Consider the following 26,697-nt stretch of genomic DNA (forward strand, 5'->3'; position numbering starts at 1 on the left):
TGTACGTCTCTCCATTTGTGGAGCAACATCAGAGAGCACATATAAAGGGCACACTATAACGGGCGAATTATTTTCTGCACATTTTAATGAAATTCATTCATTGACTATTCTTATTATATTAAATAATAAATTGCGACTATCTGTAAGTAACTTTCGAAGAAAATAATAGTTTTTACTTCTAAACTTTCTAGCAGATCTTAGAGCTGTTTAACATTGTGAACAGTTTTCTATTTGCGGTTCCTCTTAGGCCTACTCTGCGACTATTAGTCGGTATCACATCGGGCTTTCAAGGCTGAAGCGTTGGTATCAATTCGTACAACCTTTATTAGCTGCACTAGTTATGTCTTGATGTAAGACCCCATACCCCTTCCGCAGATTTTTCCTTTCAAACACTCCAGGGACATACAAGTTTCTTCTCCAACCCGTGGTTTTTTCTATTAAACAGCTCTGAGTGATCCTTCACTATTCTAATAGAGGTCCTTTTTCTTTTTTTTGATATCCATGCTGTAGAGAACGGTTCTAAAATCAATAATATGTCGATTGCTTTGCTTCGATGCCATTCCAAGGCTTCGCATATTAAAGCAAAACCTAACCTGCCAATCAGTTCACTAGCGGTGCGCTTTCACTAAGACACCCTTTTTGGGTGATGTTGTTCCGCAAATGGAGTAGCCTACAGTTTCAAGCTGACTCCGAACGGCTGATATTTTTTATGAGAAGCTTCTTCATGGCAGAAATACATACACTCGGAGGTTTGCCATTGCCTGCTAAGGGGCGACCGCTATTAGAAAAATATTTTTCTTAATTTTGGTGTTTCACCGAGATTCGAACCAACGTTCTCTCTGAATTCCAGTCACGCAGCAGCCCATTCGGCAACGGCGACCGATAGAGCTTTACATTCCGTATTAAGAATTCTTATTCTCGAATCAGAATCACTCTGTTTATAGATTCTACAGATGGAAATTAAAATCTAATCGGCGCGCATGTCCGAACTTTACCAGCTCCTTACCTCCATCGAGCTTAGTCGACGTGAAGCTTTGTGTTGACTTAGCAGTGATATACAGGGTGTGCCATCTTTTATGTCGGTATGTAAACGCTGAATCACCTTGTCATTTCCCAACCGATCGACTTCAACATACATGTTTTCGATACGTCAATTCAGTATAATTTCAACCATGGATCGCTTTACACCGAAACAACGCACTGAAATAGTGACTCTATACATCGAATACATCGCACTATTGTTCTAAACAAAACGCGCATATCGCAAAAAGTATCGCGGCAAACAGGCACCGTCTGACAATACTATTCGTCGTTTGGCGTCGAATTTTTTTGAGCACGGGACAGTAGTAGATCGTCAACATGTCGTTCATAAACGACCAAAACGTTCCAATGAACTTGTTGAAGCAGTGAGGAAGAGCGTTACCCAGGAGCAACAGTGTCGTATCGTAGTCGCGCTCAGCATTTTGCATGATTTAAATTTGTTTCCGTATAAAGTGAAATTGACACAAAGAATATTGCCGACAGATCATTCACGGCGCTTGGAATACGGGCAAACAGTCGCTCGAATGGTTGACACTGGACCAAATTTTTTGAAGCAAATTTTAATGACTGACGAGGCACATTTTATCCCCTCTGGCAGCGTGAATAAACAAAATTGCCCCATTTGGGGAACCGAGAATCCATACGAGATCCATGAAATGACATCGCATGACCGGAGAGTAACTTTTTGGGCCGGCATTTGCGCCCAAACCGTCATTGGGCCATATTTTTACCCAGAAAACGAAACGTTCGATGAAAACCGATATCGATGGATGTTGGCTCATTATATCTGCCCACAAATGCGTGAGAAAGGTTTAGGCGGTTACTGGTTTCAACAAGACAGTGTGCCATGCCACACTGCGAAAGCAGCAATTGAATTTCTGCAACGAAAATTCCCGGGACATCTAGCGTTAAAAAGAGGCGACATCGACTGGCCGCCCAGATCACCTGATTCAACCCACTCATATTTTTTACGCCACCTTAGGTATAAAATAAATTCACCATTAAATATGACTCTTTTCAACGATTTCAATGGTATTAATCTTAATCTGACCACCTCTGTATGTATGTTTCCAGCATCTGCTCTCCTCATGCCACCGATTATTGCAGAAGCGAACATGTTACGAATAAATCATTCCTGAGACTACCGTTACTGCACACGGGCAAAAAATAAGAAAGAATTATAAAGGAAAGAATTAACATACTTGCATACTAAAAGCGCACCAATAAAAAGAAGAGGCGCCAACACATATTAACATAAGGACTGCAATATACAAGAAAATACACACTGACTTGCTACAAGTAGATAAGTGGATCAGGGTGCATGCGCCTACTTGCATATGTGTTAGGGATATACCTATATAGGTAAATAGTATAGTACTTTCTAATAATGAAATATCTCTTGAACTTGTAAACTGTTTAGTAGAAAATAAAATGAGACAGATTCAGTAATTTATAGAAAATATCACCAGGCTAAGAACGACATTAAAAGATACCATAAGTAAAAATATATTATTAAAATCTTTTCCGCAATACTCCTCCGTAGCATGGAAAGCATGTGTGAATATTTGGGAAGGGAAGGTGCAAGAAATGAATACTCGTTATGAATTGAATGTAACTAATAAACCTAGAAACATATTTACAAATTATCAAAACAGTATTTTATTTAGGTTGAATGTAATCTTATGTAACCGGAAATAAAGTTCACTCCTTTTTAAAAATAATTCTTGTCCCTATAATCTCGAGTGATCGAATCGAAAAACTATTAACGCCTTCAGTACAACTTTTGATATTCTTCACTATTGACAAAGGTTTAAAAAGTAACCATTTCCGTTCACTATGTATGTATGAGTTCCAGCGAGTCTGGTATTCTTAGGGTTATTGGAAAAACGTTGATGAATCGAAAGTATCGTTATTTTGCTTTGATGCATCGGCAATTTTCCGCGCGATGTAAAAATAGCCAATCCATTGATATATTGATGGAACGCTGTTTTCTGCAAACTGACATCTCTTGTCCATTGAACCACCAATTTACTTTTCAATTAGGCAAGAAAGAGAAACACGTTGTGATTTGGAGGGTTGTAGAAAAAACTCTTGGTGTCAGGTTTGTTATCCGTCCTACAGATTAAATTTTTTACATAAAGTAATTTCCTAAAGTAGTTTAGATATTTTAAGGCCTCAAATCACAAGAGTGGATCGATGAGATGATGCATAATCATGCAATAAGCGCCAGGTATTCAGGCGAATTCGACGAATGCGATGCAACAATCGTTTCAAAATGCCAAGATAGAAAATTGCATTGTCGGCTTGGCCCATTGGCATGAACTCCTTAGAATCGTAAAAACAAATGAGTATCGACTCAATTTTTGACTTCCCCAAACGCGATGTTTTGGGTGGTGGCTCGTCTGGGGCCTTCCATTCGGCACTTTGACGCTGACAACTGAAACCTGTAAACCACTCATGAAAACAATCATCGCCATAAACTTTTTTCATCAATTCAAAAACATTTTTATGACACCTGTCTTTTTTATTTGTGACTTCACCTTGAATATTAGACCATTCAGCGTTGCTCTAATTGTACATTTGCCATGTGGAATGGAAGGAACATACCACAACTTACATCCTTAGTTGGATGTTGTTCATCTTGGAAGACTCATACAATTTTCAGCTCATGAATCCATGATCCTCCACCTGAGTAAGGGGCGAAATTCAACGCGAGCCAGGCAAGACAAATGAAGATACCAGACTGCGCACAGGCGCATAATACTTTATAAGTATATGTATGTAGCGGCCCTCGTACCACATATACATCGAAAAATATTGACGCAATATCTCGATACATCACAACGAAAAAACATCCATTCTTTTTTCCTAGTTGAATCCTGAAAAAGAAGTAAAGTGCGACTCGTAAAAAGTTAAAGTGGAGAGAATTCATTACTCAAAAATCTCGAGTATAGGGATTGTTTGTTTTAATCAAGTTTGAAGGGTAGTCTAGAAGCTCCTTGGCTTTAATTTTAACAAGATTTAGAGGTCAAGGGAAGAAAACAATACAACAATAACTAATTAACTTGATTTGTAATAACTCTTTTATAGAAAAAAATCCATTTCAGTTAATTTCTGGTAGGCCACACCAGAATTGATCACCCTTTATATATAAGTATCATATAGAGATACGATTTGTCTCACAAACAAAAGTGAACTGACGAGATTTATTAACAAGTTCAGAAACCAAAGACCATGGCAAACGATACTTGACATAGCAGCAGACACTGGAAAAAGCCCCGACAAGGATTTGGTGGGAAGATGCTTCGTTGGGGTTGTTTCTGAAAACCTTTAAACGAAGGCTACCTCCAAGGAGAGGTAACTTTTGAAGAACTTCATCTGAATATAACATGAAATGGAATTTCATTCCACCGACGGCATACGCATGGTGGTGACAGGAGTTGTTTAGAACAGGGATAAGTATAAGACAAGGCAAGCAACGTGTTTGATCTATAGGAAAGGTTCGATAAAAAAACGATCAATACTTTTGCGCTTTTAGTACAACTTGAAATTGAAGCAGGTCTCTGTGAAGTCTTGAGACATTTTACGCGAAGCAAACACGACGTAAATTTGTTTTACTTGATTTACTGTAATTCGTTTTATCTACCATTCATTTTTCTATTCGTAGCAAGTCCAATGATGTGCGATACCACCCTAATACTATTACGTAGTTACCTTTTACATGGCACAGTAACATTGGAAGCAACTATACGTGACTTTCTTTACGGATATATCATTGTGTGGAATCTATTTGGCATTGCAGCTTTGAGGAGAGACGAGTTAAACTGATTTTATCCACGGGCATTAAATTGGCGCTTTGTCGCGGTTATTACGCACATTGATGAAACCAAGTGAATTTCCTGGTTGTTTTCGCTTTGTCTTCCTTTAAGAGCCACACAAAACGCCTTTTTTACTTTCTTTTGCGTCACCGGTTATATGCGAAATTGCTTAAAGCCACACTTTGTGTTGATAAATGCTGTTTTCCCCTTTTTAATCTCAATATAAGGGTAGATTCGTGAGTTTTTTCTCTAGCTATTTGATCTGGACGGTAGTAAGATCACTAGAGCTGAAGTCAAAAATACTAAACTTAAAAGACTTTAATTCTAAAGCATGCAGTTTTAAGAAATCAGCACCAACTGGGATAATTAAATGCTTTGCAAAAGTTTAAAAACCCCTTAAGAACGGTTAATTTTCATTTTGAAATTTTAGTAAAACAGTTGTATCTGTAACCACAATCATGAAAATCGGAAATCAAGGTGCACTCTTTGTCAGGTAAGAACTGTGACGATACCTAAAAAACATTTTTGTCACAGGAGAGCGCAAAAAAGTTTGAAGTAAGCAAGATCTATATACATAGATTACATAAAATCGGCGAAATCGGATCATTGCATCAAACCTCGTTTTCCGGGCCAGTAAACGGATTCTACAAAAAATAAATTAAATCACATAGCAAATTGCATCGGCACTGGAGGTTTAATCGAAAGAAATGTGTTATAAATGTGTGGGCTTCAAATGATAAGGCAAAATAGGAATATTGGTTGAATGATTTTTTTTTTAATTATAAAATACGACTACAAGTTACTTGGTCCATTCGATCGAGAATTTGGTTGCGTTATTCTGGCATTAAAAGATTCTTAATGACTTGTCACCCTTACTGAACAGGAAGGCAGTACAGTTTGCTATTTTCAAACCATAACGGCTAAAAAACACTCAATACAAAGCATTTCGTTTACAAAATGATCGATTCTATACTAGCATCTTACGAAAACTTGCCAAGGAGGTGGGTGTATGGTTATTGCTTGGCGAGTTTTGCCTTGGTATGTAAAGAGTGATTTGTTTTCAAAAACTCAAAATAATTAACAAACGTCAATTTGTTTTTAGTATATTATTAATTTATTCGAATAAGCAAATATTACCATTACTTCTTTAACACAATTCCTTTCATGTGGCTGCCTCGGCTGGCACACAGTAGAACATCAGGTTAATCCAGCTTTCCAAGATCTTGGTGATGCTTTCTGGCTCTATCGCAGAAATAACTTGCTCGATACTTACCCTAAGAACTGGAATCGTTAATATGTTATTGGCATCACATCGGTCCTTCACGATACCCCACAAAAAAGTCTGATGGCGTAGCTCCAAGTTGGTGGATTGATATAGCCGACTCAGTTGATAACACGACTTGGCGCACAAACGATCGATTATGGCATGTGCTTGTGGCTCCCGCTGAAACCAAATAATCGCATGTCACAAAGAATCGCATATCATACCTCTGTAGCGCTCGCCTCTGACCGAAATTGAGTTTCCAGCAGAATTTTAAAATAAAAATGGGCCAATGATTCCACCGCTCCAAACTATCACCCTCCGAGTATGCACTGGACTCTCGATGGTTACGTGCGAGTTTACTGATCCTCAGATGCGGCAGTTTTACAGTTCAAAACCTCGGATATGATATACCAAGTGGTGGAAAGAGTTTTTCTAAAGCGGTCGCCCCTCGGCAAACAATGGCAAACCTCCGATTGAATTTTTGATGCAACCACCCACAAATCATTCCAAGTTGAAATATCGAGTGAAAGATCGAAAGAGTGTTTTTTCAGGTTCCCCGGATATCGAACTTTGCAAACATAATCTCTTTCAACTTAACGACTTACTAGGGTCTGCAACATATGTTACCAGTAGGGGTGGTTGCACATTTATGCATCATCTTGGAACAAATAACCTTCCCGAACTTGTATTTTTACTTGGGAACCCTCTCAACGAAAACTGCTCTTTTCTCGAATACATCTGCTACTATTTCGCTTTCAGCGTTCACAATTCGAGCTTGATGAATTTTCCCTACTAGCGCCTATGGTCTACAACAATATCGCCCTATGAGAGAGCCAATGGGAGAACTTTAATGAACTCAAACGAGAACCCAGTCCCAGTCGTAGGATATTTTTACTTTTTTGGCCTTGGAGGCCTTGTAAAACTTTTTTCTAACTTTTTGCTAACTAACTATTATTTTCAATAAATTCTTTGCTTAATTAATACCCATACCTGATAACTCCTCAAATGTAGATAAAAACTGAGAGCGAAGACTACTCAATGACGAAAGCAAGACAGCTAAAAAATGCTGAGATAAGCTTGAACTCACTATCCATCAAACACCTACCGAAGAAGAGAACTGCTCTGCTAGTAGTCTAAAAATCTTCATTCTGGCTTATCAATGCTCAATTTTTTTTTATAGGAATGTATTTTACCTTCACATTTATTGATTGCAAGTTGGACATTAAGGTTATTAACCTTTTAACATTTCTTTGCCCATAAGTATCCCTTGTCTTTACTTACATATACATATATACGTACATCCATATCAATGCTGTGGTGATACTATGTTCACAGACTGTTGCCTTAGTTTTTTCTACGAAATAACGTTTTTGCTCTTTAATGGTTATCTTCATTCATTATCCTCATTTGTTTATTGCTGAATATGTTGGTTGTTTGTTTATTTCGAAGCCTTTTATAAGCAGGCGAAACTCATAACCACCCACTTACACAGCCAACTGCCACTTCGCTTGAGTTAGGTGAACTTTGCTTAACCCCAGTACCCCTACAACTAAAAAACAACAATATTAAAAGCAAACAGCTGTCATTGTCTCGTAATGAATAGACGTGGAAGGCAAGTGGAGGTGAGATTGTAAAAGGAAAGCTACGACGCACACGCATACATATGTATAGTATGGACGAGCACAGCTTGGCGCTCTTTATGGGGATTAGTACATACATATTAGTGAATGCTGTCTGTGGCTTCACTACTTGAAAGGGTTTTAAGTGTAAGTGAGACCAAACGATTAAAATTAAAATCGAGGAAAAGCGCAAATGAAAAAGGGATAAACTTATTAATTATTTATATGTATTTAAAAATTTGTCTGCTATGGAGCTCTTACTTCGTTCTTACTGTGGATTAAAATTGTATGTTGGAGCAGGTTGAATGTAGTTCAGCTACTAAAATTGCCGACATTTTGAACAAGCATATTGTGGTGCACATAGTTGTGTATGTTCTTAACCTAATATGCGTTTATTAGGACAATAGCAACAGTTAGCGGCAACAATAACAACATTGCCAGCAGCAGCTGTTGCAGAAAATAATGTCATTGAGCATCTGGAGTACGCATTTGTGGTATGTTACGGCATTCCACTGCATAACATTCGTGCGGCATTGTTGTGAAGTGTTGAGTATGGCGTTAAAGCTGTCACTCACACACATGCATGTACATAAATAGTCAAAGACAAAAACAAAAAAAAATAGGTACAGAGGGTCTAGCACCAACTTTTATTTAAATCTGCAACTATATTAAGTATAACTTCAAATTCACCATTATAGCTTTTGCTTCAATTATAGGCTCTTAAATCCAACAAATTTAAAAAAATTGTATTTAACAAATGTTAAGAATTATAAAGGGGGATAATTTTAGAACCAACCCTGCCGATACTAATACAAAGGGACTGAGTTTTTATTTGCCGAGAATTACAATTTTAAATTTTAGGTGAAATATAAAAATTTATCGAAATATAAAATTTATCGATATATAAAAAAATTTATAAAATTACTTAAAATAAAATGTCTGTCCACAGATTTCTACACTAGAATTTTACGAGAAATCTTTTTGTAGTAGATTTTAACTCCAACTTCTACGTACACGGGCCCTTGGCCGGTCTCCAAACAGCTTTAATGAAATGTCGGTAAAAGCACAATAAGTGCTGTTAAGTGTTTAAGGAAGATATGTTCAGGCCAATGTTGGCTTGTAACTTTGAATCATAGAACGTATTTCGTAGAGTAGCAAAAATATTAGAGTACTCTTTTTGTAGTACCTGCAATAATAGCGGTAGCCCCTCAGCAGGCAATGGCAAACCTCCGAGTGTATTTCTGCCATGAAAAAGCTCCTCATAATAAAATATCTGCCGCTCGGTGTCGGCTTGAAACTGTAGGTCCCTCCATTTGTGGAACAAGGAGCTCGGCCAAACACCCAAAAAGGGTGTGCGCGCCAATTATATATATAGAGGTATACTTATGTAAGGCAGCCATTGCATCAATAATTGTGTCATACTATTCTGAATACTAAAAGCAGTAATCATCATTCTGACCTTGATTAGTTGTGCCAGACACCACCAAAAAGAACGAAGATCTTATGCAGATTCGATTTTATAAATATAATACATTGACAAAACGAGCGTTTGTAAGTTTATAGAATTTTTGAATAGAACTCCTTTCCGCATAGGCGGGCTTCCGTCGAACTTCAAAAGCATAACCCTCATCACTATAACTCCGCTTATACCATCCACAGTATTGAGTGGAACTTCTTTCCTTGAAATTCTTAGGTAATACTGCAACATTATGTGCCAAAATGATCATTGGAGACCACACACTATCGTAGATTTTATTTATTTTTCACTCGTGTAACTACTAAACTTTTCAACAATGCCTGAGAACGTCTCCTCCATCGACCTGCCTGAACGCTGATGAACTGAAATTTTTTGTGTGTGAGAGAAGAATAGCTGAATTACGCTTGCGTTACCTGCTTGAAGCTACTATTGAAACTCAACAAGTGGCTGATATCTACGCCTGCTAGATCAGCAGATATAGCGTAGAAGTGAGAGCCGGGATGCCTAAATCTTAGCCTCCCGAAAGAAAGGCAGCTATGAAGAAGGCGCAAAAAGGACTTGAATCAATACAGAGCAAAATTCGTCAGTGGAGGCTTTGTTAGTCCTAGAAGCTTCCTCGAGCGCCTTCAATCCACACGTGGTCAAAAGGTATACTTGCCCCACTTTCTCTGGGTTAACACGAAGACCATATTTCAAATAGCAGAACACAAATAGCCTAAGGAATCTCAATTATCTTATTTCGCGAGGAATCCAAGCAAAGGTCCTTTGCCTAGTTAGCCCAGCAGTTTCCTGCAATGTGTGACCAGATACCCTGATAAACCTAATACTAAATAAGCATTGCTCGATCATTTTTGAGCTCCCCATCATCTTGCCCTGGGCTCTAATTGCCGCTTGGCTGTCGGAGTAGATATTTAATTCTACTTACAGTAATTATATAAGTATGCAACCAATCAGCTGCTTCTTTGATTGCGGCTACTTCCGCTTGGAATAATCGGTGGTACTTCAGTAACCTGAACTTAAGTTTGATGGGGAGCTCCTCGCAGACTACTCCTTCTCTTATCCTTCCAACCCACTCGGACCCATTCGTGAACCATACCGTGTATCAAAATGCTGCATCTCGCCTACTCTTCCCATGATGGGAAACGGTAAAATGATAGAAATATTTTTCTTTTTAGTGGTCACCCCTCGGCAGGCAATGGCAAACCTCTGAGTGTATGACAAAGCCATTTGCCACTCCGAGTCAGCTTAAAAATGTAAGTTCCTGCATTTGTGGAACAACATCAAGACGCACGCCACAAATAGGAAGAGGCACTCGGCCAAACAACTAACATATGTGTACGCGCCAAATGTTTATTTATTTTTATTGTTATTGATACTATAGACAATGTTTTTTAGTAACTCTTGTAAAGGAAACATTTCGTTGTTCTCTTATTAGAAAAAAACTATAAATAAAGTTTCCTTATACTATCGCTCCACCTTAATATGTGTACATGCATATATGTATGAATGTGTGCTAAACTCCAGCTGGAGAACAAAAGGTCGCTCGTTGACACATTTTAAAATTTAATTACCATTCACTGCAGCATTTCATCCACGCCTTTTCCCCCATTTCAATCTGCTATATCCTTTGCTTATCTTGTTCTGCGAGCTCGTGTTTGCGAGTTGTTTGCTTTTCGCCCTTTTCCATGTCTCGTATGATTGCTTGTGTGACACGTCAGCCTCGACCGCATCATTTTAAAACTTAACTTATTCATAGCCTTTGTGTTGCAATTTTGCATTATTTCCTTTTCATCGCCTCTTTTTTCTTTAGCTTAGCCATCGTGGACGCACTAACTACCAAAACGAGGCCATTCAATCAGAGTTGGTTTCACTGAATTTTGTGTTTACTTCTAGGTGTATAAGAGATAGTATTGTGCGAAAAGTCTCGGTTAGTTTGCAGTTACGTTTTTGCAGTAACTTCGAAAACTGTTAAGACATTTAAACTTTTTTAATTAACATGGCAAAATAGCTTTACAATTCATGGATAGAGTTTTGTTGACTGTTGTTGGTCATAGCGCTGGTTTTAAAGTACCAACAAAATAATTTATATATGAGTATGTATGTGTAATAAAGGCAGCAAAGACAATGCCGGGAACAAAAAATTAAACATTTGCTCGGGGGTTTTACATCAGGTGCAAATAGCAATGGACTTAAAATCAACAAAACTGCATTATTGCAAACAGCGCTTATTCTGTGACATTTTCCTTTATTTATGTAAGTCAAACATACAACCATACATTATTTTTACAATGATTGATCTTAAAAATATCTTACATAATTCAACCCTAGATAAAAAAATTAAAATAAATTTATATTTAATGGTAAAGAAGTTGAAGTTTTAGCAGCTATTAAAGTAAAGAAAAGCTAAAGAAGGGGAATTGAAATTAATTGAAGGAACAAGAAACTATTTGAGTGCTTTAATTTTTATTGTGCATAAAAATTCAAAGTACCAAATATGGTCCGATTTTGAAAATAAAAATTAAGTGGGAAAGCGGATTTCAAGCAGTGTTTTGATCTTTTTCAAAGATTTCCGATATATTCAATTGAACAGTCAGGACGAACGTGCCTGTTGGGCAATTCACTAACTTTAAACGATCCGACAATTGTTATTTTTATCTGCATTCTTTGCTGTTTACAGTAACGATTGTGCAACTCACAAAGTGTTTTGGGACAAGCCCGTACAGAAAACTATCGAACTTTCTTCTAAGAATTGCAAGAAAAGACGTTCGATTGATGGTGGGAATTATTACGGGGCACAACCCATGGGGTAAGCATTTTTTTTTTCTTGTTCACTCCTCTCGGGAGCATAGGGCCTCGACAAGACTCTTCCATCTAACAGGGTTCTGTGCTGTTGTTTTTGCACCGTCGGCATCTGCTAATTCGCGCATCATCGATCTTCTCTAAGTGTTTTTTGGTCGACCGCGACTTCTGCTCCCTTGCGGGTTCCAGTCAAGTGCCATCCTCGTGATGCTATCTGGTGGTTTTCTCAGTGTGTGGCCTATCCATCATCACTTTCAGCGTTTGATTTGCCTAAGAATGGATTCCTTGTTCGTTAATCTCCACAGTACGTCGTTACTGACTGGTGTTTGGCCAGAATATTCTACAGATGATGCGGAGGCATTTGTTGATGAAGGATGGCGTGACCATTGAAATCAAAGAGGACCCGGTTTCCCTATCTTGCTTAGAGAAGGCGGATAGCGTTGAGCATTTTCTCTGTGAATGTCCTGCAGAACAAGTATTTATTTTAAATTGTTAAGTACTGAATATTATTTGTATAAGTATATTGCTTTAGGCTGTCATCGTTAGCTTCTAAAATAAGTAAAAAATTCGTTTTGCAGTTTGCCGCTCCACTGGGGTCTTTCATATGACTTATCTTTACGCAAAACATGGAACAGTGATGGCATCTGTAGCACGGCTAATAACAAATGACTCCTGGATGTTTCCTTGATAATATCTAGTTGCATAAAATCGCAATGAAGCGAATAAACTTGAAGATTTCAAGATTTACCTGTTTCTCAGTCGAAATCGCTGTTATTCTGGAAACCCTAAGTTAACTTTCAAGCCGAGAAATTAAGTTCTCAGCCAAGTCTGGAGTTGATCGGAATAGTTTTTGGAACTCTCCTGCTGCCTATATCGTGCAGTAAACGTCGATCCACCACCTCCTTTTCATGTGATAAATCAAAAGGCAATTACTCGAAAGACAAATTCGGGAGTTTTGTAACTTTTTGATAATGCAATTTCACTGTAATTAAAACCACTAATCCCTACTTTCTCGTTCGAGTGTCTAATTTGCGATAATCGATTTGCTAACCGAATAGGTGATATATTATCGATTTTTGTTGTAAAATGAGAGACAGAATAGCAAAATCGTTAAATTTATGGCTAAGGAAAAATTAGTACCAAAAACCATAGTTTATTTTAATCGTAATCAAATTAGTACCTGGTTTTAGCTTTAAACAGGGTTTAAATTTAAGCCCACCGAAAGGCATTACTAAAGACGGTTTTAAGCAAATTAAAATCAAATGAGATTTTCGAACGTATGGGCACCTAATAAAAATGTTTCATTTTCAAGGTGCTGAAAGAGATTTTGTTATAATAAACGATGCAAGATTCCTAAGAAGCCTAATAATATAACTTGGTAAATCTTTTATCAGCAAAAATAATTATCCAAAAATCGCGAATTTAGAGCCACTTTAAACTGGCACTTTATTATAACAAAATTTACTGGGCTATAAAACTGCGTACTTGTAAATTTTTTGAAAACTATGAATTAAAGATTTGGCCTCCTTTCGATTCTTTAAAATTTTATACAAAGTGTGAATTTTTAAGTTGTATGGTTTTCTGGGCGGCCGCCGTAGCCGAATGGGTTGGTGCGTGATTACCATTCGGAATTCACAGAGAGGTCGTTGGTTCGAATCTCGGTGAAAGTAAAATTAATAAAAACATTTTTCTAATAGCGGTCGCCCCTCAGCAGGCAATGGCAAACCTCCGAGTGTATTTCTGCCATTAAAATGCTCCTCATAAAAATATCTGCCGTTCGGAGTCGGCTTGAAACTGTAGGTCCCTCCATTTGTGGAACAACATCAAGACGCACACCACAAATAGGAGGAGGAGCTCGGCTAAACACCTAGCAGATGTGTACGCGCCAATTATTTTTTATTTTTTTTATTTTATGGTTTTCTGGGAAAACTTGAAAGCATTGGAAGAAAATTGAAACGTTTAGGAACAAATCGGCAAGCTACAGCTTGCCTTTCATAATTGCAAAACCGCATTCTTGTACTTCTAACTATTTGTCAAAAAGTGAACGGGGCCCCGATTGTAAATTAAGGGCTTTTCAAAAGTGACGCCTAGGTATCACTAGTGAATAATTCGTGTCATCTTTGACATTTGTCAAGTAGACAGATGTGTAACCATAGATACTTATATGATAGAACAACCGGTAAAATTATTGAAACTCATTATGAAAATGGTCGACCTTTAAGAACAACATATCGCAAAATCGGAGGATAGAAAAAGGACTAGCAGACCAGTCTGGTCTTCTTTGAAAATCAAAGTCTATGTGAATAAACCAACAATGATTCATGAAACAACATTCGGATCGAACTCGATTGCTGAACTCGATTGGATAATATGTGAGCGAGTCCTTAAAAATTTTAATTCTCGTATGACAGCCTGTAGACGTGCTCATGTTGAACATTCGAATGATGTCATTTTTTTACATATACTTGTTAAGTGCCCTATTTTGAATAAAAATAGTGAACATTTTAAATGTTTTAAATTATTACATGTTTTATTTTAAAAACTCTAACTCTTTTGAAAGATCCTTTAGTATAACACACCCAATTCTCTCTTGGTGTAATGAAGAGTAGATATAGGTACTGACTTATTTTCCTGGCAGTGGCGTATTCGAAATACGAGGTTTGTTCAAAAAATATGGTGAATTTTCAAATTTCGCGGACTATGTACATTCGACTTTCGATTACTTTTTTTTTATGTTGGTGCACTCGTCTCGAAGATATTTTCACGGTTTTAGCAATATTGCATGTTTAGCTTGTTTGTGGGCGGCATAAATAAGACAAGTGTTTTACGTGTTCGGCAATTTTCTGCTATCGACTCATAGCTCTCCTGGGCTCTTCCATTGCAACGATTGGGCTTTGGTTTCGATGTCATAACCATATACCCACAATTCGTCTCCTGTTATGAGCCCGCGAAATTTGAAAATTCACCTTATTTTTTTTAACAAACCTCGTATATAGTTGTTTTATTTATCTACAACTCTTATCGAATTCCTTGGAAGAGAAATTTTGAGCTGCCTTTAAAAGCCGGAGAATTTAAACATTTGCTCACTTCTTGTTATTTTAACCCATTGAAGATTGTTGAGCGGCATCATATATACATATGATATTTTACATAACTACTATTTTTAATTTCACCAAGCAATAGTCACCTAGGAAATGAGTCATTTAAGTATTTTTTTGTGTTATAAACATAAAGCTATGCCTTGAATTTCATTTAATCATTTATGTATGCATATAAAGCATAATAATAATTAAACATAAAGTAATCTCCAGCACATCCCATTTTTTACGGAAAACTTCCATCCAGTACAAAGCATTTTCCGGCGCAGTATTTTCTGTATTGAGAAAAAAGTCGATTTACTACAGCATTTGCATTATAACGAGATAATGAATTTAAAATAAAGCTTTTTGTTAGCCACATTATAAATGTAAAGTTGCATGTTTGCATCCGCGTGGGTGGATATCAATTTTGTAACGCCAGTGCCGCACAGCGCAAGATCAGAGCACTTAAGTGATTAACTCATTTTATTTAATTGCCAAAACTGAAATTTAATTAGGCCAACTTCAGGTTGCTAGTGGCTACTTGAAGAAATAATGGGTTTGGCATAGACCACAATCTAATATGCACATACACAATTTACATTACAAACATACAGCTTCAGCAAACAGCGCAAAGAACTTGAAATAAGTTTTGTTTTTTGAAATTTCACACTTGCATACTATACACATAATAACAAAATATACTGCTCTTAGTTGAGATATGGCTTTATATTCATACATAAGTTTACGTGTATGTACGTGTACTTTCCATTTATTTGAACTTCTGCACGTTCATTTTATTTCACTTCGTCTCATTTCGTCTCTTTGCAGTTCCCCATTAATGTCCGCCATTAGTGTAAAATTGATGACCTTCCCATGGATGTGGCTATTCATGAAGAATCCGTTCGAAGGAGCACAATGTGCAATACGTCTAGCTACCGATCCGAAACTTAAGAACGTGAGCGGCGAATATTTCAAGTGAGTATTAGTCATACATACAAAGTGCACGCCCTTAGTGCACTTTAAACAGTGAGGTGTTTGAAATGACACAATGAGAAGTTGAGTTTTGTCAGCAGTAAGATTGAAAATTATTGGTGGCTTGCCTTTTTAGTGCACTTTTTTACAAGAAATTGCTATAAGAGGAAAAGAGATATATTATAATATCACACGGGAAAAGCGCTCATTTTTCCCCGAGCCTAGAACACAAATGAGTAGTTTGCTAAGCATGACAATAAAGAATCATTTGCTGTCTTGCAGGGGCATGGGAGAAGTTGGAGTAGACGTATGAATGTGTATGTGCGTTTTGGAGATGAAAAACATGGAACAAATTTCTAATTTTTACCTAACTACTAACGTGGTTTTGACAAAATCGCAAATAGACTAGAGATATAGTAGAGTGGAATACATATTTTTTTTTTAAATTTCGTTGAATTATTATATGATAAATTGCCAATTTAAAAGAAAGTATTTCCTTTAATAACTTTAAATATAACTTGTTTTAGAAATTTTAAGATTTATTGACGATGAAATAAAAACTAGTGATATCCTAATAAATTAGAACTGGTTCCTAATTATCGAAAAGGCCATGCCGGCTAACAGGTATAATTCGAAAAAATTCGAAAATTTTTAAAGTCCCATTTCCTTTTGCAGTGTAAATTCAATGTAGAATTCTATGTATGTCTAACACGTGCAGCATTAACATAGAATCCTCACATCAGTGCAGCTTACTGTTTTATATTATATGTACATACATATACACAACTCGTATTTACTGCAATTCTTTTGTATATTTTATTAGTCCAAAGTGCTGCACATGCCATCTCAGCTCTACTTAAGCCTACAAACTCACTCTAATTTCTTATTCTTTACTTTTATCGCATTGCTGTTATTTTAGTGATTGCGAAATAGCACAATCGTCGTTGCAGGGCCGTGATATAGCTTTGGCGAAGAAATTATATATGCAGACAATCAAAGAATTGGAAAAGGTCACCAAATTGAATATTGAAAAGGACATTGGTGGTGAAACTTTAGCTCTGCAAATGGATCAGGCGCAAGCAGAAGACTCCAGCGAACGAAGAAATCGTGAGACAAAGCAGAAAAATGGAAAACAAAAAAAAGCAATAATGGCGTGAGGAGCACCAAAGCGCGTGCTATTATGACTGCAAAGAGCTACTTAGGCACGTGAAAATAGAATCTGCTATACATACTATACTAATATATTATTCATTATTTAAATATAACGCATAAATAATTACACAAATAATAATAAAATACTTCAGCATGGTTCTAGCGGTATTTCAAACAAAAAATGTAATTTTTAAATAACTTACTATTTCTCAATAAAATGTTGTTATAAGCAGAAAAAACGGTTTTTTTTTATATTTTTTTTTTTATTAAAAGAAATCAAAAGAGGCTAATATTAAAACAGTAATCCGTACCGCCGTACACTTGGTACAATAATAAAAGGTGATGTATGTTGTCACAGCTCGATTCTGAGCTGCTTTAGCCCTATATTGTATTTTGTAAGTTGAAGGAAAACAGGAAGAAATTAAGACAATTGTGACATATTTTTATATAAAACTAGCGAAAACCCGCCCGTTCCGCTGGTCGTCTTTAAAAAAATCTAGATTAATTAATTAAATTAGGCCGAAAAATACTGTGTGTATTTTATAAAAATTCGCGCGCATGAATAGTAATGAAAGAAGTTTTAAATAGTAGTAGCAATTAAAAAACGTTTCATGTGATTTATGGTACTTTATTACTTTTTTTATTGTAATGCTCTTTGGTATACAATATTCTTCGTTTTTCCATGCGTTGTTGAATAAATGAACAATACCGATGACTTACCAACTCTTGAGCATGAAACATAAAGTTGGCCATGAGAAAAACATGGGTATTCTAAATCAATACCCCAAATTGATAAAGTTTGGCCTTGTGACTTATTAATAGTAATCGCGAATGCAAGGCGAACAGGAAATTGAAGACGTTTGGCATATCCGATGGTATCATTGGTATTCGCGGTATTAAAACGTCTTCACCAGAGTATTTTCCATTCAAAATTGTTGCTTCAATGACGTTATCCATCAATCTCTTAACTGTTAATCGAGTGCCATTACATAGTCGTGGTTGATTTATGTTTCTCAACATAATAATCGATGCTCCTATTTTCAAATTTAGCATGTGTGGCGGCAATCCAGGTAAATCAAAGGAATTCAAAAATTCAGTGGGATAATTTACAATATCATCTTGATTTGTAACAGTGTCAACGGATCGATATGTTTGTTCTGAACTTGGTATGTTAGCCAAAATAGCCGCATTAATTTCATTCACATCTTTATTTTTGCCAGCCATGATGGCTCGTTCACTAAGCCACTACTTTGAATTAACTGTTCTTTCGTTTGACTTATTTGACAAAAGTTTGGTTGTAAAGTTATTAAGCCAGTTAAATTATCGACAGCAACCTTGCCATTTCCAATATCCAATAATTGCTGTAAAAATTCAGCAGCTGATGGATCATTTTGCATTAGAACACGTACATTTGTAGTTAGTTTGATTCTTTGAACATGTCTCCACAAATATGATGATTTCAAACATGCAGCCAACTCATCTGCTACAGTTGCTCGAGGAATAACAGGCAGTGTTTGTCTAAAATCACCTGCCAGCAGCACTAAGGCACGACCAAACATTTCATTTTTACTACGTAAATCTCGAAATGTCCTATCAAGCGCTTCCAGTGACTTTTTATGTGCCATCGTGCACTCATCCCATACGATTACGTGTGCGAAAAAGCGGAGAAGGAGAAGAGAACTGTTCTAACTGTTTTTAATAATAAGTGGTCTTCCTCCTCCTCTTCCTCTTCCTGTAGCTATTCCTTTTCCTCTTCCATCTCCAGCTCCATCTCCTTTCTTTATCCTGGAAACGGGCAGTAAAAATTACTTCACTTAAAAGCTTTCATCAACAGCTTCCACCTGATACCCATATTGTACAAACACATCCAAGGGTACCTTGGTCCACCTTTTCGGCTATATCTCGAGACCCTGGTCACTCAGAGATCTAAAAAATACTCTGCATTAAAACACTCATCAGTAGCTTTGATTTGAACCCACAATGTAAAAACACATCCTAGGGTTACCCGGGTCCTCGTTTTGGCCTTCGGCAGCGCCACCTGGTGGCGAGTGGAATCACTAAGCATACTGTACTAACCTTCTCCGTGGAAAAATATATATATATATATACCAAATTTCATAATAATCGGCCCAGACACACACGACCAAAATGTATTGAATTCTAATGAATGCTATGTGCGGTACAAAAAATACGTGCGGCAAATAGCAAAAACACACTCACTTAACCGACGCACCGCACACACACGCGTTATCGGATTTCAACCAAACTTCACAAAAACCTTTGCCAAAGCAACACCAACAATGTGTGAACTTTCATTGTTTTCCTTACACGCGTTGCTGAGATTACCCTGGACAAATGCACACTTTTTTCGGCTTAATTTTTATATATGTAGATGGTATACTTTTTTCTTACCAAACCATCTTAGTTTTAATCGTAACGCAATGTAATAATATATAATAAATATAAATATAATAATAATCACAATATAAAGTAATAATTGGAACTGCACCCGTCGGCAACATCATCCTTAGGGCCCTGCCCAAGTGGTCGGATATGGATAATACATATCAAAATACAGGGTGGGCCATATAGCGTTTGCTTTTTGAACCTTCTATTTTTTTAAGAATGGTAACACAAATGACATATATGACAATATTATTTTTCATTCATAAATGACAATGTTCAATCTTCAAAATAAAAAAAAAGTTTGAAAAAATATTGATTCGTTTTTTTTATAGCAGATTCAAAAAGCAAATTCTACATGGCCCACCCTATAATATATTACTTTTTAAGTATTGTAAAATAAATTCTTTGGTACAGATCCTTAAGCCCTGGCAGTTAGTGCTCTCTTCGCAATTGTGCAGATTCAAAATTTAGATAGAGGATTTGATTGGTAATCTTACTTAATTGGGGTCTTTTAAATGTAATGGTGTTCTTCGATTTGTCAGAATGGCGCCTGTGTTCGAAATAACAGTATTTAAAAATTCAGCTTTGGGGAGGCCCATTCAAATCTTAATGCTTATGCTATATAAGTATAATATACTTTTTGTGCAGCAAGTTTGCTAAATTTTAACTTTTTGTAGATAACTGCCTCAGTTCCAAGGTTATTCTAGGAAATTTTTGCAAAGCATTCTATATTTTTTCTAGCCTTTTTTTTTTTTGTGCAGCAAGTTTTCTTAAAATTAAACTTTTACTAGATAACTCCTCCAATTACGGGTATTCTGCGGATCACTTTAATATATGCATGTCAGGTTGTTTCTAAATAAGCGTTCAGCGTACTAAGACCCATTTCCAAATACCTCCTCTCAAAAACAAAAGCCATTGAATTTAGAAGGCCCAAATTAAGTACGATAAACTAACTATGAAAACTTTTACAAACAAACAAGTGAAAATCTGAGCACAGTGTAATTATTCATTCTTCTAGTTTTTTCCTCGTTTAATAAAGACATAGAAATATATTAGTTATCTTGTTATACAGTTTAGTACTTCTGTTTGAAAATAAAGAAGAATCGACGCTAAATCAGTCACTTTCACTGTTGAGCTAGCCCCAATCATCATATCCCAATCGAATTGACAATTTAAGCCACCTCATTTGTTCCGATGCTGGGCATAAAAATGCTCAGTTTACCCTACCAATTTGCTCTACAATTTGCTCAATGTCTTGCTTCATTTTCCTTTCAATTCATTTGCATTTAAGCTACCAATTATCCATTCGCCCATTAACTCTCTTTTTGTGGGTCGAAATGGCACTGAAAACAGACAACTGTTGCTGCCTTTGGCAGTCTGATGCCTCTTCTAAACTTAAGAAGATACCAGTACATAATGCAAAAGTGGGTTAGTAGAAACAGCGCATTAAAGACGTTGGACACTAACTCTTCTGCTTATCAAGTGAAATATATTAAAATCTTATTGGATTTATATTTTACTTGTCTTTTTTTTTTTAATAAAAAATGTTTTAAGTTTTAGATGTTGTTCTACTCACATATTTCACTTATTGTCCATAAGGAGCATATGTAGAGCTACATATGTTTGGCTTCATAATTCATGACTGACTACACAGAGAAGAACAAGCATGCCCTAATTTTCTTCATATTGTATTATAAAATTATGCCGTGTTCCTCTCAAAAGTTGTTTGCTTTGAATGGAAGGGCATCATGCACTACCACTACTCCTTAATACTCGTTTTACTACACAACCTATCCAACGCGCGGAGAAATAGGATAATGAAAAGCTTTGAGAATATATTAAAGCCTTTTTCCACTTTCGTATGTATTTCAAAAGCTTTCGCCGCCCTTTTCGCACAAGATTACAGCATAAGTACATACATACGTAATTAATCTGCTACTTATTACTGCTTTGTACTTATAGTTACATCCCTTCTAACTTCGTATATTGGCATAACCTGACAACAATAGTGGCTTTGGAAACGCAAATCGGGTCCTATATTAAGCATTTCAGAGGGACATTTTTTCGTGTTCACTGCAAAGGACATATGAATGTTGAAACAGTTCGTAGGCTTTTTTCTAATAACTGTCATTTACTTACTTGAATGTGGCTCAAGTAAAAGTGCCCAAAACAACGCACAGAAAAATGTTTAGTTATTTGTAGAGCTTCCATCTGAAGTATGCGGATATAATCTGGCGTCATTTCCATCAATTCCACATTGATAAGATCTAGCGTTTTCAGAAAGTATTCCTCGGACTTTACTCACGCTCGTTGCGTTTCTCTGTTCCTATACCCTTATATAGGCCACGTTTATTGCAGCTCAATCGTTAGATGAACCGCTAAACGAAAGAAGGTCAATATTATATTTAACTGTTATTTTTTGCATTATCCAAGGAGTTTTTTGGCTATCCACGACTTTTGCAAGGAATGCTAGGCGGAGGTATTTTCGTGTCTCATTGCTTTCTATGCTAATAGAAACGTTGTCGGACACTCAAAAAAATTAGTAACCTTTTTGCAGATTTTTTTCGATCTGTTTATGTTTGTCAATCTGACACCTGAATAGAAGATACCTCTTTTAATAGCTCACGAACAAATAAAGGCTCTCATTTAATGATGTACTCAGGAGCCTTTCGGCCTTGGCAAATGACCCAACTCCTGGAGAACATGGCTTCCCTCCTATATTATTAAAAACCTGTGCTACATCGTTAGCAAAACCATTAGCAATTATCTTCAATAAATCACTAGCTTCGGGTGAATTTTTACATAATTGGAAAAAATCTTTTATCATACCGATAAGTCTGGAAGCAAGTCGGAAGTCCAAAATTATCGACCTATGTGCAAAATCTCTTGCATACCTAAACTTTTTAAAAAGCTAAAGGGTGATTTTTTAGCTATTATCTTTTTAAACAGTTGGTTTAAACAGCTGACGCACGTTTCGTGTTTTGTTTCACTGTCAAACATCTTCAGTTTGGTCTATAATTTAACCATGAATCGTCTTACAAACGAACAACGGTTGCAAGTTATTGAATTTTATTATAAAAATGCGTGTTCTGTGAATAAAGTTTAAGATCCACTTTTTTATCGAAAAATTGTGTTCAGCGACGAAGCTCATTTTTGGATCAATGGGTACGTAAATAAGCAGAATTGTCGATTTTGGAGTGATGCTCAGCCAGAAGAATTGCAAGAGCTACCAATGTATCCAGAAAAGGTCACAGTTTGGTGCGGTTTATTATTATTATTTTTTGTGACAGCTGCTTCAACTAACGCATTGGAAGACAACATTAAAGCATTTATATGTGCGATACCGGCCGAAACATTCATGAGCATGCCAAAATTGAACTAAGCGGATGGACAATTCGAAGCGCAGTCGCGGTCAACATTTGCATGAAATAATCTTCAAACATTAAATTATATGAACTGTACTATCGATTTAAGTAAAAATTTCATGAATTTTTCTGAATTTTACGTGTATTTTTTTTAAAAACTTTCCTATATCTCCTAAAAAATCACCCATTAGTTCATGAATTGATTTTCTTTCAAATTTCATAGAGTCAGCCATAGTATCCTACTTAAAAAGCTGGGTTCAATTGGTCTTCATCCTAGCATACTTAAGTGGCTTGCATCTTATCTAACAGATAGAACTCAATCCGTTCATATAAATAACATAATATAAATAACATATAATGCCATCAAAGTTACCTAAGGCAGCCATCTTGGGCCACTATTATTCTTAATGTTTGTTAATGACATTCCAGCAATCATTTCTTCTTCGAGACATCACGTTGTCTGATGTTTTCAGATTACCTGAAAATTTACAGTCGGATAGTAGACGTAACTGACCGCATAAGACCTCAAGAAGACTTAACAAGATTGGAAGCTTGGTGTAATGATAACTCCTTACCTCTTAATGCTGGTAAATTCCAGCACATGTCATTCAGTAGACGCAAAGTTACAACTGATTTAGATTACAAGTTGGGCACTACCACCCTCAAAAAAATGTATGAAAAGAAAGACTCATTAGCCACATTGGCTGCCAAAAATCTTTAAGACCAAAACAAGTTACGGTTTCGTAAAGGAAATGCGTGTAACTCGACATATTCGCAAAGTTTGAATCCCAGAGAATATACCGCAGATGCCAGCCCATAATTGAACCTAGTGGAGCTTAGAAATACTATGAGGGTTGCCTTTTATATTTTGCGCCCAAAAATGAAATAATAACACTGCCCTGCATCGGTTTTGCGAATAAGATGGGACCTAGTGATCCCGAAGGGAATTTTCGCGCTAAGCACGAATCCGAGCTCAAAAATTTTCCATCACGTCAGGTTTTCGAGAAAAAGGGGGTTGAAACCCCTAAAAATAGCGTATTTGGCCATTTTTCAAAAATTGTGGAGCAGAACCCTGACGTGCTAGGATCTTCGTTATTGTCAGTAATTGAAGGTTGAACTTTGCTCTTTGAAATAAGCCCAAACCCAAATTGTTCGCATGCACCCTTAGAGTAGGGGGTGTACTTATGTCTACGGGGGTAGAGAAAAAAATGAACATAGGAACTTATCTACACCCAAGATAAGATATAATGAAAAGTGCAGTGCTCCTAAGGTATTTAGTGTCGCTGATTACAAATCTGAAGTCAAACATTCCATTTAAAAAGAAATAAAAAAAATCTTGGGTGTAGATAAGTTCCTATGTTCATTTTTTTCTCTACCCCCGTAGACATAAGTACACCCCCTACTCTAAGGGTGCATGCGAGCAATTTGGGTTTGGGCTTATTTCAAAGAGCAAAGTTCAACCTTCAATTACTGACAATAACGAAGATCGTAGCACGTCAGGGTTCTGCTCCACAATTTTTGAAAAAATGGCCAAATACGCTATTTTTAGGGGTTTCAACCCCCTTTTTTTTGAAAACCTGACGTGATGGAAAATTTTTGAGCTCGGATTCGTGCTCAGCGCGAAAATTCCCTTCGGGAACACTAGGTCACATCTTATTCGCATCAGAAAAATTGAAATTTGCAGGGCAGTGTAATGAAAACGGTCTTATTATTTTTCAATATATTCACTTCAAAATATCTTCCTGAAAGTCAATAGACTTCAGCATTCGCTTGAAAAAATTTTCATAGCATTTTTGCCACTCAGAAGTAAATACCTCTGAATTGCGCCTTTTAAAGGCGTCAACAGCTTCTTCAGGCATTGAAAAATCTTGACCTCGCATTTTCTTTGTGAAGGATGGCTCATCTTGATCGGTTCTTTTCTTAATTCTCCAAAACTTTCTGGCAAAAAAATGGTTGTGTCCCACTTAGAATTGACTGATTTAAGTTTCTCTAGTGGTATAGTTACAATATGACAAGATTTTTCGAAAAAACTGATGACCATTTTCATGGAGCAGCTTCTTTCGCGAACAACTTTTGTCGGATTAAGTACGTCTTTGAACACCAATGATGTGTCGATTTCTGTTTTGTTTCTGAATCATATGCATAGATTGCAAGATTCATCCTGTGTTATGATGTCATAGACGTGCTTTGAACCACCGGGGCTGAATTTCTTCAACATTTCTTTGCACCAATTGACACCAGTCCTTTTTCGATAAATTGTCAAATTGTGTGGTATCCAAGGTATCCATGTTCATGCAATATGGAAAAAATTCCCAAAAAAATATCAGCAATCTGCAAGTGCTCTGGTTGAAAAAATTTAAAAAAAGAACACATTCATATTATCTCAGAGCACGTAATTAATACTTGTTAGATCTTAATTAGCCTATTTATGTATATCTATTGGTCGGGAATAAGTTCGAAACGTTTTTACCGAAGACTTTTATTTAAACAAAAAGCATTAATTATATCAATAAGTTAATCAATTATGGAGGTGGAATTAGTTTTAAAGGTTTTTTTCGAAGATCTGGGGCTTTATTGTGAAAAAACGGTACAAAATATTTTATTCGAAGTATTGGCCATCGCTAGCTACAACTTTCGCCCATCTTTCGGGCAATTTCCGGATGCCGTTTCTCCAAAATTCTAGCCGCTGCTTGGCTATCCATGACTCAACCCATATTTTGGTAGCCTCGTACGAGGAGAACCGCTGGTCCGCCAAATCGAGACTCATATGCCGGAACAAATGATAATAGGAGGGAGCTATGTCTGGACTATACGGCGGGTGGGGTAACACTTCCCAGCCAAGCGTTCCAAGGTATTTTTTGACAGGTTGAGCAACATGCGGCCGAGCGTTGTCATGTTGCAAAATAACCTTGTCGTGCCTTTTTACCGTTTCCGGCCGTTTTTCTTTCAATGCCCGGCTTAAACGCATCAATTGCAGTCGGTAACGATCCCCCGTGATTGTTTCGCCCGGTTGGAGCAGCTCAAAATATACGACGCCGACCTGATCCCACCAAATGCAGAGCATGATTTTCTTGCCGTGAATATTCTGCTTGGCCGTTGACGTTGATGCGTGGCCGGGCAAACCCCATGATTTTTTGCGTTTTGGGTTATCGTAGTGGATCCATTTTTCGTCGCCAGTCACCACCCGATGCAAAAAACCCTTCCGATTTTGTCGCTCGATCAGCAATTAGCACGTAAAAAATCGCCGTTCGACGTCGCGCAGCTTCAACTCGTACGGGACCCAATGTCCTTGCTTTTGGATCATTCCCATCGCTTTTAGACGCTTGCAAACGGTTGATTTATCAACGCCCAATGATTCAGCAAGCTCTTCTTGGGTTTGGCACGAGTCCTCGTTTACCAATTCCCCCAATTCCGCGTCCTCGAACTTTTTGGGCTGGCCAAGACGCTCCTTGTCTTCGGTGTGAAAATCACCACTTTTGAATCGTCGAAACCAGTACTCACATGTTGAAATCGACGGAGTATGGTCTGGGTAGGCCTCCTGCAGCAATTCACGGGCTTGGGCTGTATTTTTTTTCAAATTGAAGCAGAAAAGCAAAGCTTCCCGCAAATTGCGTTTCGACGGCACGAAAGTAGACATACTCGGAGCACGAAAACACTGCGTTGTTTATACTTCAGCGAAATGACAAATACTGATAAACAAAGCC

At 37.0% G+C, this 26,697-nt stretch overlaps 1 protein-coding gene across 1 annotated transcript in view; it reads left to right on the forward strand.

Annotated features, from left to right (window-relative positions):
- The window catches only part of LOC128871999 (retinol dehydrogenase 13), a 49,556-nt gene extending 32,145 nt beyond the window's left edge, over positions 1 to 17,411 (forward strand). Inside the window, exons 4-5 of the mRNA XM_054114247.1 lie at positions 15,927 to 16,073; positions 16,990 to 17,411. Of these exons, the coding sequence (XP_053970222.1) occupies positions 15,927 to 16,073; positions 16,990 to 17,227 (385 nt within the window). The 3' untranslated portion in view covers positions 17,228 to 17,411. The remainder of the gene's footprint in view (positions 1 to 15,926; positions 16,074 to 16,989) is intronic.
- The last annotated feature ends 9,286 nt before the right edge of the window (positions 17,412 to 26,697 follow it).

The sequence above is a fragment of the Anastrepha ludens genome, chromosome 2 (assembly GCF_028408465.1).
Source record: "Anastrepha ludens isolate Willacy chromosome 2, idAnaLude1.1, whole genome shotgun sequence".
Lineage (NCBI taxonomy): Eukaryota > Metazoa > Arthropoda > Insecta > Diptera > Tephritidae > Anastrepha > Anastrepha ludens.